The sequence below is a fragment of the Palaemon carinicauda genome, chromosome 25 (assembly GCF_036898095.1).
Source record: "Palaemon carinicauda isolate YSFRI2023 chromosome 25, ASM3689809v2, whole genome shotgun sequence".
NCBI classification, from domain to species: Eukaryota; Metazoa; Arthropoda; class Malacostraca; order Decapoda; family Palaemonidae; genus Palaemon; species Palaemon carinicauda.
The window spans coordinates 92514299-92528169 of NC_090749.1; the positions used below are offsets into that span (position 1 = coordinate 92514299).

A 13871-nucleotide genomic window follows, 5' to 3' on the forward strand; every position below is an offset into this window, starting at 1 on the left:
GGAACTCCTTGGCCACCCTGGCCTCAAGACTAAGTCTCCTGTAGTAAAGAATGAAGGTTTGTATTTAGTGTAGGAACAAATGACAAACTTATATCAGAGTTTGTATTTTTCCTAACATACAAACCCGAATTCTTTACACAAATCTTCCCTCCATCACCGCCCCCTAATATAGTCCTAACTAGAATTTGATTGAAGGTAAACAGCAGCAACTAGAATTTGATTGAAGGTAAACAGCAGCAACTAGAATTTGATTGAAGGTAAACAGCAGCTACCGACCAGCGGTCCCCCACCACTGTCAGGTGGGTAATTACCTGTCCGGTCGTTAACGACCTTGTTAAGGTTTTCCTGCCGTATTTTCCAGCTCGCGCTAGAATATCTCCTATAGTAAAGAATGAGGGTTTGTATGTTAGGAAAAATACAAACTCTGTTATAAGTTTGTCATTTTTTCTAAGGATATTAACCTTAAGCTCTTTATAGGGAATATATTTTCAGCAAATCTTGAAACTAGCCATAAGACTTTCAGCAAGGTATAACCACCCACCGCTAGTTAATGATGTATCTGTGAAGAATATCAATTCTGGGGGAGGAGAAAGAAGATCAACTCCCATGAGGAGCTTGACATGTGATACCCACCACCTCCCTTTCTCTTCAAACCCTTCGGAACCTGAAGGTTTGGGATGTCCTTAGTGCTGAGACCTAAAGGTCTATAGCTGCCACTGGAGAGACCTGATACGGAGACGGCCATTTGTCACTAGACGCTCCAAGGAGGTCAAGTGGCCTAACAAGTGAAGCCACTGATGGATCGTCTTACGCCAGACAATATACGGTAGTCATCGACCTCTCTTCTCTGAACAGGTGTGGGCCAAACGAAGTTCAGAATGGAAACAGTGCTGTCTATGATATCTTCCATCAGAGAGAGAGAAAGAGAGAGAGACTTCAGGCTTTCTGTAGATCTGAAGGATGCTTACTTTCAAGTTCTTGTTTTTTCTCTCCACTCGAAAGTACCTTCGGATGTCCCTCTAAGATATCGTATACCAGTCAGCCTCTGCATTACATGTGTTTATTCTTTGCGATTTTGAGTGCGACACAGAGAACCGTATAATCTGTTAAATAAAAAATTAAATGATTATGAAAAACATTCTCGCAGCAGGACGATTTCAAACAGCCCATGTTCGTCTGCACTTTGTTTGCTTCGCCCCACTTCCCTCTCCTCTCCAATCTCACTCTGACTCATCGCCAGAGATGCCACTGCGCATTTCATGCTAAATCTGGCGCATTTCTAGAGAATTTAGCGCGTTTTTACTATCTGGCACAGTTTCGCTATTTTACACATCACGAAATACATTGTTTTTTTCCGCTGATAGTATATAATATGATAAATTGGGTACTTTCCAGAGTCTTTCTTCTCAACTTGATTTATTGAAACAATTTCAGCTTTATCTTTGTTACATCTTAAAAAAGATTTTAGCCCTTCTCGGAAGTTCATGTAGTGCATATCCAACATCAGAAGTTTCAACCCTGCTCGGCATTCTTGCACCATGTCTCCTCGCATGTATATCCACGCTTCGGTCTTATTTGAACAGAATCATGTTTTCATGTAAAAAGCGATGTATTTGAATAGAGTAGTACATACTGGACATTGTTTATATATACAGTAGATATGCTTAAGGCCAGAAAGGCTGCCTTTGAAAAGAGGAAGCAAAGCTTGAGAGAACAGAGATGAGAATTCTGAGGTGGATTATGGGAATATCACTTCTTGAAAGATTGGAAAATGAGGAAAGAAGAAGAATGGCAGAGGTTGTAAAGATTACAGAGAGGATAAGAGTACCACCACTGAGAGGGTATGGGCACAAGTGACGGATGGATGTCGGGCAGGGAGTGAGGAGGACCCTGTTAGGGATAGAAGATCGGGAGAAAGGGATAGGATTAGATGGCCAGATAATGTCAAGGATGGTATGGAGAGAAGATGATGCCTTTGATAGATGGCATTGGAGAGGGCGCATCAGGCAACCGACCACTTAATGTTGGATGTTTTGTGCCATTGTTGTCCTCAACCGTTTGCATATAAGCTCATTATCTTGTTGAATAAAGTCGCTTACATTCACCTCTCCTTTGTGTTAGTATCTAACAGCTACCTTGCAACACTACCAACCCATTATTCTTACATTTGGTATGTCATTCTTACTGAGGTCCCCTCCAGGTGGTACGGTTTCTGTTTACAGGGGACGGTACAATTCATGTATGACTCAGGGCCTATCACTTTCTCCTATGATAAACACATAGGGGGCAATAGTGGCCTCTCTTTGCTTCTCCACAGATCAGGCCTGGAACACTTATGGTAAAGTTACAGAAGCTTCCAGTTTTGGTTCTAAGGGAACTTTCAACTCTCCAATCTGTGAGTCGATCTAATTAGATTTAGGATTCAGGTTGTTATGGTTACGAAAAATACAATTACTTGAGAAAAATTATTTTAATTTAAAAAATTGTCTTTTATTTCAGAAAACTCCATTTTCATCTCTTCCTATTCCAATGATAGATGTTCTCTATTATTTCAGATTTTTCATCGCTAATGAAATAGTCATCCATCTATTGTGAGAAGAGTATGTAAACTACTGAAGATATCTACAAGAGATACAGGACTGGGAAAAAGGAAGAAGGGTCTGTGTTAGTTCATGCTGTAAGACTTTCATGTAGAGAATAGGAAGTTTGTTGTTAACTTTATATTTGTCTGCTGTTTATGATAATATTGAAGAGGATGTCATCCAGTGATAGGGAGGGGAATAAGAACTCTGAATCAATAGAATTTCCAATAAAAAGTGAAATGGAAGATTCCTTTTCACACTCTGCAGTCAAGATAGAAAATGATGATTTGGTCAACAGTTGTGGACTCTTTGATGATGACTCTCTTTTCATGGACCCAGACATGGAATTCAAAGCAGAGCCAGAATTTGAAGCAGAGCCAGAAATAGAATTCAAAGCAGAGCCAGAAGTAGAATTCAAAGCAGAGCCAGAAATATTTGAGTCAAATGAAGGTGACATGAAATACTGTTTCGACTCTGATGCATCAGTGAGTGAGGAGGATTCACAAATCAGCAAAAGGGAAGTCAATAAAGAGGAGGAGAAGAGTGTAAGGACAAGTGTAAAAGAGGAAAGTGACATACATTTGGGATCCAGTAGGAAAGAGGACAAAGGAGAGGGAAGAGGAAGGGGGAAAGAATGTTCACAGAAAGAGGAGCAGATGGAAAACAGAGGCTGTGAAAAACCTCTTGGTCAGGAAAGTGATTCCAAAACTCAAATTGATGTTGGTACGAGAGAGAAGTCGTTTGTGGGTGGAAATTCTGAAAAGCAATTTAGTGGAGTAGTTAACCCCAACACTCGAATGCTAATTCACACTGAAGACCTGCTCAGATGCAGAGAAAGTGACAAAACATTTTCTAATGAAATTGATCTTAAAGTACCTTATGAAACTCATAATAGGATAAAGCGTTCAATGGCTCCCAAGCGTTCTGCTTCTACTAAGGCTGGTAGTGAGCCTAAGCGCCACCGAAAAATGATGACGATTGCTGAGAAGGTGACACTTCTTGATATGTTGAAAGAAGGCAGAAGTTACGCGGCCGCAGCCCGCCATTTTGTAGTGAACGAATCCACCGTTCGCTACATTAAGAAGGACGAGGCGAACATTAGGAAGACGGCTGCCATCACCTTTAGCAGGTCAGCGAAGCGAGTTGTTACCGCTCGTAATAAAACGATCGTCCGTATGGAAGGTGCTTTAGCAGTCTGGATTGCCGACTGCCGGAAGAAGAACATAGCCTTGGATACGAACACCATCCGAACCAAGGCTTTGGGTTTGTATGAGAATTTTGCGGCAAAGGAACCTCAAAGCCACGATGGCGACCATGCTGAAGAAGACGAAGATGATGTACTAGATGAACCCCAAGCTGGGACATCCACTGATTCCCAGCCTCAGAAACGACGTTTTTCCGCCAGCAAAGGATGGTTCGCGAAGTTTCAGAAACGCTTCGGCCTGAAAAGCGTTTCCCTGCATAGCGAGGCTGCTTCCGCTGACACTTCCAAAACTCAAATTGATGTTGGTACGAGAGAGAAGTCGTTTGTGGGTGGAAATTCTGAAAAGCAATTTAGTGAAGTAGTTAACCCCAACACTCGAATGCTAATTCACACTGAAGACCTGCTCAGATGCAGAGAAAGTGACAAAACATTTTCTAATGAAATTGATCTTAAAGTACCTTATGAAACTCATAATAGGATAAAGCGTTCAATGGCTCCCAAGCGTTCTGCTTCTACTAAAGCTGGTAGTGAGCCTAAGCGCCACCGAAAAATGATGACGATTGCTGAGAAGGTGACACTTCTTGATATGTTGAAAGAAGGCAGAAGTTACGCGGCCGCAGCCCGCCATTTTGTAGTGAACGAATCCACCGTTCGCTACATTAAGAAGGACGAGACGAACATTAGGAAGACGGCTGCCATCACCTTTAGCAGGTCAGCGAAGCGAGTTGTTACCGCTCGTAATAAAACGATCGTCCGTATGGAAGGTGCTTTAGCAGTCTGGATTGCCGACTGCCGGAAGAAGAACATAGCCTTGGATACGAACACCATCCGAACCAAGGCTTTGGGTTTGTATGAGAATTTTGCGGCAAAGGAACCTCAAGGCCCCGATGGCGACCATGCTGAAGAAGACGAAGATGATGTACTAGATGAACCCCAAGCAGGGACATCCACTGATTCCCAGCCTCAGAAACGTCGTTTTTCCGCCAGCAAAGGATGGTTCGCGAAGTTTCAGAAACGCTTCGGCCTGAAAAGCGTTTCCCTGCATAGCGAGGCTGCTTCCGCTGACACTTCCAAAACTCAAATTGATGTTGGTACGAGAGAGAAGTCGTTTGTGGGTGGAAATTCTGAAAAGCAATTTAGTGGAGTAGTTAACCCCAACACTCGAATGCTAATTCACACTGAAGACCTGCTCAGATGCAGAGAAAGTGACAAAACATTTTCTAAAGAAATTGATCTTAAAGTACCTTATGAAACTCATAATAGGATAAAGCGTTCAATGGCTCCCAAGCGTTCTGCTTCTACTAAAGCTGGTAGTGAGCCTAAGCGCCACCGAAAAATGATGACGATTGCTGAGAAGGTGACACTTCTTGATATGTTGAAAGAAGGCAGAAGTTACGCAGCCGCAGCCCGCCATTTTGTAGTGAACGAATCCACCGTTCGCTACATTAAGAAGGACGAGGCGAACATTAGGAAGACGGCTGCCATCACCTTTAGCAGGTCAGCGAAGCGAGTTGTTACCGCTCGTAATAAAACGATCGTCCGTATGGAAGGTGCTTTAGCAGTCTGGATTGCCGACTGCCGGAAGAAGAACATAGCCTTGGATACGAACACCATCCGAACCAAGGCTTTGGGTTTGTATGAGAATTTTGCGGCAAAGGAACCTCAAGGCCACGATGGCGACCATGCTGAAGAAGACGAAGATGATGTACTGGATGAACCCCAAGCAGGGACATCCACTGATTCCCAGCCTCAGAAACGTCGTTTTTCCGCCAGCAAAGGATGGTTCGCGAAGTTTCAGAAACGCTTCGGCCTGAAAAGCGTTTCCCTGCATAGCGAGGCTGCTTCCGCTGACACTTCCAAAACTCAAATTGATGTTGGTACGAGAGAGAAGTCGTTTGTGGGTGGAAATTCTGAAAAGCAATTTAGTGGAGTAGTTAACCCCAACAATCGAATGCTAATTCACACTGAAGACCTGTTCAGATGCAGAGAAGGTGACAAAACATTTTCTAATAAAATTGATCTTAAAGTACATTATGAAACTCACAATAGGATAAAGTCATTCAAGTGCAGTGTCTGTGATAAAGCATTTCATTTGAAAATTAATCTTGCAAGCCATTTTAGAATTCACACCAGAGAGAAACCTTTCAAGTGTAATGTCTGTGACCAAGCATTTTCTGATAGAAGTTCTCTCACAACACATTCTAGAATGCACACTGGGGAGAAACCATTCAAGTGCAGTGTCTGTGATAAAGCATTTCGTACGAAAAGTAATCTTGCAAGACATTGTGGAATTCACACTGGGGAGAACTTATTCAAATGTGATGTCTGTGACAAAGCATTTAAGGATAAATATTATCTTGCGAGACATTTAAGATTTCACTACGGGGAGAAACCATTCAAGTGTAATGTCTGTGACAAAGCATTTCATACAAAAAGTGACCTTGCAACACATTTTAGAACTCACACTGGGGGGAAACCATTCAAGTGTAATGTCTGTGACAAAGCATTTTCTCAGAAAAGTTCACTCTCAAGGCATCATAAAATTCATAATTTGTTTTGATCGAGAAAAGATGATAGGAACACAAGACCAAGGACTCCTAACAAACAGCTTCAAGAAAATGGTGGGCATATCAGGAAACGACCAGTGTAGGTTTTGTCATGCAGCAGTTGAGAGTGTTGGTTATCTGGTTTCAGCCTGCCAGACTCTAATTCGCAGATGGTCACTACACAGCTCATCACAGTAAGATCTGTAAATATATACATTGGAAAATATGTAAAGAATACAAAATTGAAGTAAAAGATAAGATATGGGAGCATGAACCAGATCCAGTTACCACCAACAGATACATTACCATCTTTTATGATGAGATAATCCCGACAGGAAGATATATAGAAGGAGGCGCTATGAGACCTGATATTGTGATCTGAAATAAAGAAGAAAGAACAGCAAAGATTATAGATGTGACAGTACCCTGTGATTTTGGCCTTAATAGAGCTGAGAGGTAGAGAATAACAAAATATCAAGAACTGAAGAACGATCTGAAAAATGCTTGTGAACTGAAAGAAATAGAAGTAATACCTGTGGTGGTGGGGGCAACAGGACTTATGAAGAAAAGCCTGAGACAATACCTTCAGGGGATACCAAGTTGCCCAAGCATAAATGAGGAGCAGATTGCTGCCATCAAGGGAACAGTGACCATCTTGAAAAGAGCCCTCGGATACAAGGCTAGTGGAGTATAGAGGTGCAACCGTAGACCCCAAGTTGAGGTCCATTGCATCACTAATATAATTGATTGATTTAAAGTTTTAGAGCCAATTAAGGTATTAAGACAAAGAGTGAAGCCATTTAAGTGCAGTGTGTGTGATATGACATTTGCCTGGAGAACACTTTTTTTCAAAGCATAGGAGGAAGATTTGTGCTGCAGAAAATTTTCAAGGGAGAGGGGAAGTAGTGGTCTTTTGAAAAGAAGAGAAAGCTGGTACAAAGTTATTAAATTTCCACATTTGCTAGACTCTAGTTGTGCTCTCTCTTGTTGGGTCAATCAACTGGAATTGAGACAGTTCCATTGCAAATGTCTCTTTATTGGACATTTGCAAACAAGTTTAATGTAATTTTGATCAAGCCAGAGAAACATGTCCGATTAAAGGAGATCTGTGTCTCCCTGGTGATGTTCAGCTGCTTGTGCTATTGCACTCTGATGGGTCATCTCATGTTAGCTGGTTATGCACCTCCTCATTGTACTGTACCTCTGACTCCCTAATTATTCACATCCTTTGTTGCTTAGGAACATTTGACAGTTAGGAACCTTAACTGTATTTGTGGGGATTAAATGATTAGAGGAAATACTTGAACAACAGAAAACAAAAGTGTTTTATTTGCATTTGTCTGCTGATCTCTTTTGCAGTATGTGGTGGAGGAGGGACATAATTACTGTAGTGCAGCTTTCTTTAAGGATTTTTGTACTTAGTTAAATTTAACTCAATTGGTTTATTATTATTATGCTGAATTTGTTTTGTATTTCAACTTCTATTATTGGTTTATTGCTACACATCATACAAACCTTTGACCTTTCATCGGATTATGACTTCAGGTAGTAGTAGTGGTAGTAGTTGGTGACTAGGCCTCCCCTATACACCAGGTAGCGTAATTGTGTTACAGTATCTGTGCTAACTGCCTTTATCAAATATTGTATACCTGTTCCTGTTGGGTTGCATGTCTGATGCTGTCCTATCCCTCATGTGTACGTGACCTTCAGTGTCTGTCAATCTCTGACTGCAGAAGATGAACTTCAAGTTCTATCTTTCCTCTTCAAAGAGGTCAAGGAAGGCCGATCGATGAGTTGCCCCCCCCCCCCCCTCTCTCTCTCTCTCTCTCTCTCTCTCTCTCTCTCTCTCTCTCTCTCTCTCTCTCTCTCTCTCTCTCTCTCTCTCTCTCTCTCTCTCTCTTGGGAGAGAAAATCAGTGCATGCCGGTAATGTCAATACCCGCTACCATATCGGGTCCCTGTTGAAGGGTTCCTGAGATGACAACAGAATCTTCTGATGTGGCGCTGCCAAAGAAGAAGTTACAGAAGCACAGGACGACTGATAAGTCTGATTCTCCACAATCTCAGTCTGGTTCCTCTGCATGGTTTTGTTGGAGGAACAATGTTATAGCAACACCCTTCTATTGGGAAGGCGTTGAGGTACAATACGAGATGTTACAATCTCATGAGCAGAAGCAGTAATTGTTCACTCTCTTCTTTCAATAGCCTTCCTCATCTGCTTCTTGTGGAATTTGCCACTTCACCCTACCTCTTCAAAGATAGCAGTCGGGACCACTGTCTTAAGAATAACCTCTAAGAAAGACCTCACCATTTGCTATGGTGATTCTCTCCTTTCGTGCATGCAGTTGACCACCTGTACCATTTGCTTCATTCTCCAATCCTGCATATTGTTTGTATCTTGAGAAATTTAATAACCTTTTTTCCTCCTCCTCCTCCTCATATTTGTATCTTAAATCCAAACACAAGTCAAAGAAAGACCATCAAGTTAATGTATCAGTAAAGAGACAAACCTCAAGGAAAGAATTTATTGCAAACACAGGATATCAGAGAACAAATATGTATGTGTCCCTCTGCTGCTGAGAGCCCCTTTTTGGGCTGTATCCCTCTCCAGTTTTTTCTTCCTACCTTTGCCAAAGCTAGCAGTGCAAAATGCACTGTGATTATCTTGCATTCTCTTCTTGTGCAGTGAGATTCTGTCAAACTTTGACACTAGCTTTCTTACCTGATGGTGTCTTTGCTGATAGAAAGGTTCCTTTTCAATTTGAATTCTAAGAGAAAGTTCAGACTTCCTAAGTGCAAAATGTTACCTTACTTTGAAGTTCTTCCTAAATGAATATTTTTGTCAGTTAGACTATAAAGAAAAGGGAATGTTTTTGTGTCTGTATAGTTGTAATTGGACTTTGAATATTTCTTCTATTTTTGTATTGCTTACATGTATATAACTTAAGTGTATGTTGTATTATTCTTTACTTAAAACAAATAATTATTAATTTGAGATATTGTATTTTTCACGTGAATTTTGTAATTGAATAAATTATTCTTAGAGAAATGTCCTTATTCAATTTACACTTTAGTCCCTTTTACACTTCAATATAATTAAATGGACAGTTGTTCCGTAACTAGAATACAAACCTTAGCTATTTAATAGGGGTATTACTTTCGGCGTAGCGGAAATGACGAGCCATTAAAATTTAACGAGAGTTTACTACTCACACCGCTAGTTAGCGGGGGTAGGGGAGGGTAGCTTGCTAACCCCCCCCCCCCCCACACCATTGCACTTGAACTCACTTTGCTCTCGGCTCGGATGGTAGTCAGACGTGTTCACTGTCATCCTTGCTGCTCATTGGCAGCCATCAACGCCCTTTGCCCTTCCTGTAGAGGTCAACGGTGTAACAGTGATAATAAGTGTAGTGAGTGCAGGGAGTGGTCTACCTCCCAGTGGGAGAGGTTTTCACGGTGACGGAAGAAGTCCAAACAGGATATTTCTCCTTCGAAGGTTTCTTTGAAAGGAGAAAAACCCAAGGCCTCTTCTTCCGTTGCTCAAACCTCCTCCAAAGCTCCCAGTCGGCGGTCTCTTTCGAGAGACCGTTGAGTGGTAGCGTAAACCGTTGTACTGTTTTCCAAGCTCGGGGTTCGAGAGATGGCGTTGCCTCCCCTAGCGAGGCAGCTCCACCTCTCCCCCGGGGGAGGATTTGTCAGTAATCCCTCTTTTCCAGCTTTGGTCTTCCTTGTGGTGTCAGAGGTATCCAATGCTGTATCTCCTACTACCTCTGACTCTTCAAACCCCACAGTAGCTGAAGGCTTAGTTTCTCCCGTTCCTGTTCAACCAACGAGGTAAAAACTAAGTCCAACAGTCTCTCCCCCTCGGGGGAGTTCACTTACAGAGACACCTCTTCGGAGGACTGCAGAAGGTCAGCTTGCTGATCCCACGGCCCCCAGAGGGCGTATTCGTCGCAAGGCTTGCCTTCCTCTTAACCAGAGAGGCCTTCCTTTACCTGTGGTGAGTAGGCGCCTCTTTGGTTCTACATCTTCGTTGTAGTCCCCCGCAGAGGAGCCTCATCAGCGATCACCGACTGCTCTTGCTTTGGTCCTGGACCTCTCAGCGGATCGTTCACGATCCTCTTCGGTGGAAGGTCGTCCTTTCAAAGAATGCGTCGACCTTCCACTCCTCAGACCTGCCGACCTGCCATCACCATTCCTGAGTGCTGATAGGCGCTACACGCCGACGAAACCTGACCTCCACGCTCGTCAGGCATCATCTTCTAACCCCAATACAGGGCATCAAGCGCGTATGCGCCAACGCGCGCATACGTCCCTCACGCATTATGCCAGCAGAGTAGAGCATACGCGCCCACATTCTCTTGCGCGCCAGACTTTGCCTGAGCAAGCGCGCCCACGCCCAGCTATGCAACATCCCTAACCTGCATGCCATCAACCTCCTGCGCGCCAGCGCTCCCCAACGTACCAGTGCTCTCCTGCGCACCAGCGCTCTCCTGCGCGCCAGCGTTCTCCTGCACGCCAGCGATCTCCTGCGCGCCAGTGCTCTCCCATGCGCCAGCGCCCACGCGAAGCAGTCATCTCCTACGCGCCCACGATCTTCGGATCTGGGTACTGTTGGGAAGTCTATACTGACTTCTCCCACTCACCAATGCTCGCCAACGCGCCAGCACTCACCTACGCGCCAGCTTTCTCCAGCGCGCCAGCGCTCGCCATCACGCCGACACAAGCAGTCTCCTACTCGCGTCCACGAGAATACACGTGAGCGCCCTTGCCCATTCTCTCCTGCAGTTGCGCGCCCACGAGCAGCACAGGCATCAACTGCGCGCTCGCGTGCCAGGGGTATCTCTCTTGCGCGCTCGCCCTACGGCTTCTTCAGGGGCACGCGAACTCTCGCCTGCATGCCCGCGCGTTCAACGCCCTGATCCCTGTGCACCCACAGTCTCCCACGTGCGGACCTGCAGTCGCCCACGCGCACCAGCAGTCGCTCGCGGGGGACCCCTGGTATTCTCCATCGCGCGAGCGTCAATATCCTCCCGCTCACGAGGCTGCTGGACAACGCACGGCAAGGTCACCATTACCTCATTCCCCTCCCCGCAAACGCATAACAGCTCGTATTGCAGCGGAAGGGAAACATACAGAGGGGTCCAGGATCCCTATTCCTTTTCAGGCAAACCCACCTTTGGGAACTCCTCCCAGGGATCATTTTATCCCTGCCACTTCAAAGGGGGTGTCTGTCAGTCAACGACCTTGGTTGGATGCACAAATCAGAGTAGTTACACTGGCATTCAAGCCTGTTTTCTCTGAATTAGGGCACAGATCCATTGCTGTCTCTACCCCTCTGAAGAGAAAAAGAGGAGTTCCGGATGCGGTAACTTCTCCAAGGGCTAAGTTGACTCCACTCAAGCCTTCAAGGCAGGTTCCTTCATCCCCCAGACTTTCTCTCCTTCCCTGTCGGACGAGTACTTCCCGTCCTCAGGGGAATCATATGAGGTGAGACTTAACCCCATCGCACCAATGAGGGAAACCCCTCCTCGCGCTGAGAAGTCTTCCCAAGTGGGGGCTGGAAAGAACTTGCCATCTTCTATGTTGGAGTCCTACATCCTTCTCAGGAAGGAGGCGAAGGACTCGAAGACTCTACCAAAGTCCTCTACAAGACCAAGTACGGAGCCAACTAGCCACTCGGAGAACGTCCGCGACTCTCCCCAAGAAGAGCCTTTGGTGACAGAAGACTTTGCTGCAAGTCCAACATCAGGAGGAGATCAGCAAGAGTCAGAGCATGCGTTTTGGCCAGTTCTGACTCTAATGAGGGCTCTCAATGGGTTTTCCGACCCAGAGATCCCTCCTCGAGAGGGCAAGGACACAGTCTTGGACCGCGTATACGGTACTCAGAAACTATCTAAGACCAGTGTGGCTCTGCCCTGGTCTCAGGGCGTTAAGAGTAACAGGGACAAGATCGCTGTACAGCTCTCCGAGTTGTCCTCCTCCAACCGTTCCAGTGCCGGCAACAAGCTTCTCCCACCTCCTCGCGTACAGCAGAGGAGGTACTTCGAGATCTTTGTGGAGCCTTGTTTAGCTCTTTCTCTCCACCATTTGTTGGAAGAGCTTACCAGGGGAGTCCCTCTTGAGAGACTCTCCAACCAGCAGGTCTCGTTCTCGGCAACTGAGATCCTTAACCAGGAGAAGGTTACAAAGTGTGATATCCAAGTCACGAACCTTAGGTATCCTGATACGCTCTGAGGATTTCTCTAAGGAACGTACCAGGCAAGCTATGGAGACGTTCCTTCTCTCAGGCACTCACACGATCGAGTTTATGGCCCACCAAGTCTCGAACTTGTGGGCAAACACCATCCTGAAACGTCGGGATGCGGTGGCTGAGAGATTTCATCATAAGGCCCCTAGCACTGAGATCAATAGGCTCAGGCATTCTTCTTTAGAAGGAACGATCCTGTTTGAGCCTAAGGATGTGGAACAGGCTGCTGAGAAGTGGAAGAAGTCTCGCCAAGACTCCCTCCTTCATAGGGCTTTGACATCTAAGCCCTATAAGCCTCCAGCACCCCAGCAGTCCCATCCGACCAAGACCGCAAGATCAACGACAGCAGCGAAGACAGTGGTGTCTAAGCCCTTTCCTGTCAAGGATAGGAAAGGCTAAAAGTCCTCCAGAGGAGGTAAGAATCCTAGAGGGAGCAGCTGAGGCCGAAAACGCTAGGATTGGCAGTCCCTCTCCATGTATGTCCATCAGTGAGGAAATGCCTACAAAGTTGCTCAGACAGGTGGCAGCAACTTGGGGCTGATTCCTGGACGATTTCCGTAATCAGTCAGGGATATTGCGTCCCGTTCACAACATCTCTACCTCCCCTGACGACGAATCCAGTGTCATTGAGCTCCCTTGCCATGGGATCGGCAAGGGGGCAAGCCCTTCGGGCTTAAGTCCATACCCTGTTGAAGAAGGGCGCTCTCCAAGAGGTCCTCGACGGGTCTCCAGGCTTCTTCAGTCGACTCTTTCTTGTAAAGAAGACGTCTGGTGGCTGGAGACCAGTCATCGACCTCTTATCTCTGAACAAGTTTGTCAAACAAACTCCGTTCAGCATGGAGACGGCGAACACGGTCAGACTAGCAGTGAGATCACAAGACTTCATGTGTACACTGGACCTAAAGGAGCGTACTTCCAGATCCCAGTCCCTCCGTCTTCAAGGAAGTACTTAAGATTCAGCCTAGATAACAAAGAGTACCAGTTCAAGGTGCTGTGCTTCGGTCGTTCCACAGCACCGCAAGTTTTCACCAGAGTGTTCACCCTGATATCTTCGTGGGCACACAGGATTGGCATCCGTCTCCTTTGTTATCTGGATGGCTGGTTAAACCTAGCAGACTCGGTGTCATTCCTTCTTGAACACTGGGACAAACTTCTGAGACTTTGCCAGGATCTGGGGATCCTGGTAAATCTCGAGAAGTCCTCACTGCTTCCTACTCAAAGACTGGTATATCCAGGCATGGTTATAGACACCAATCTCCACAAAGCCTTCCCATCAGACAACAGGATAGC

At 45.3% G+C, this 13871-nt stretch overlaps 3 protein-coding genes across 4 annotated transcripts in view; 2 read left to right on the forward strand and 1 right to left on the reverse strand.

The window, feature by feature from the left end:
* LOC137618705 (uncharacterized) overlaps positions 1-6544 on the forward strand; it is a 33441-nt gene extending 26897 nt beyond the window's left edge. Inside the window, exon 3 of the mRNA XM_068348862.1 lies at positions 2556-6544. Within this exon, the coding sequence (XP_068204963.1) occupies positions 2738-6346 (3609 nt within the window). The 5' untranslated portion in view covers positions 2556-2737 and the 3' untranslated portion in view covers positions 6347-6544. The remainder of the gene's footprint in view (positions 1-2555) is intronic.
* Positions 1-13871, reverse strand: part of LOC137618708 (zinc finger protein 454-like) — a 584206-nt gene that overhangs the window by 205185 nt on the left and 365150 nt on the right. The window lies entirely within an intron of this gene.
* Positions 1-13871, forward strand: part of LOC137618710 (ketosamine-3-kinase-like) — a 504853-nt gene that overhangs the window by 65145 nt on the left and 425837 nt on the right. The window lies entirely within an intron of this gene.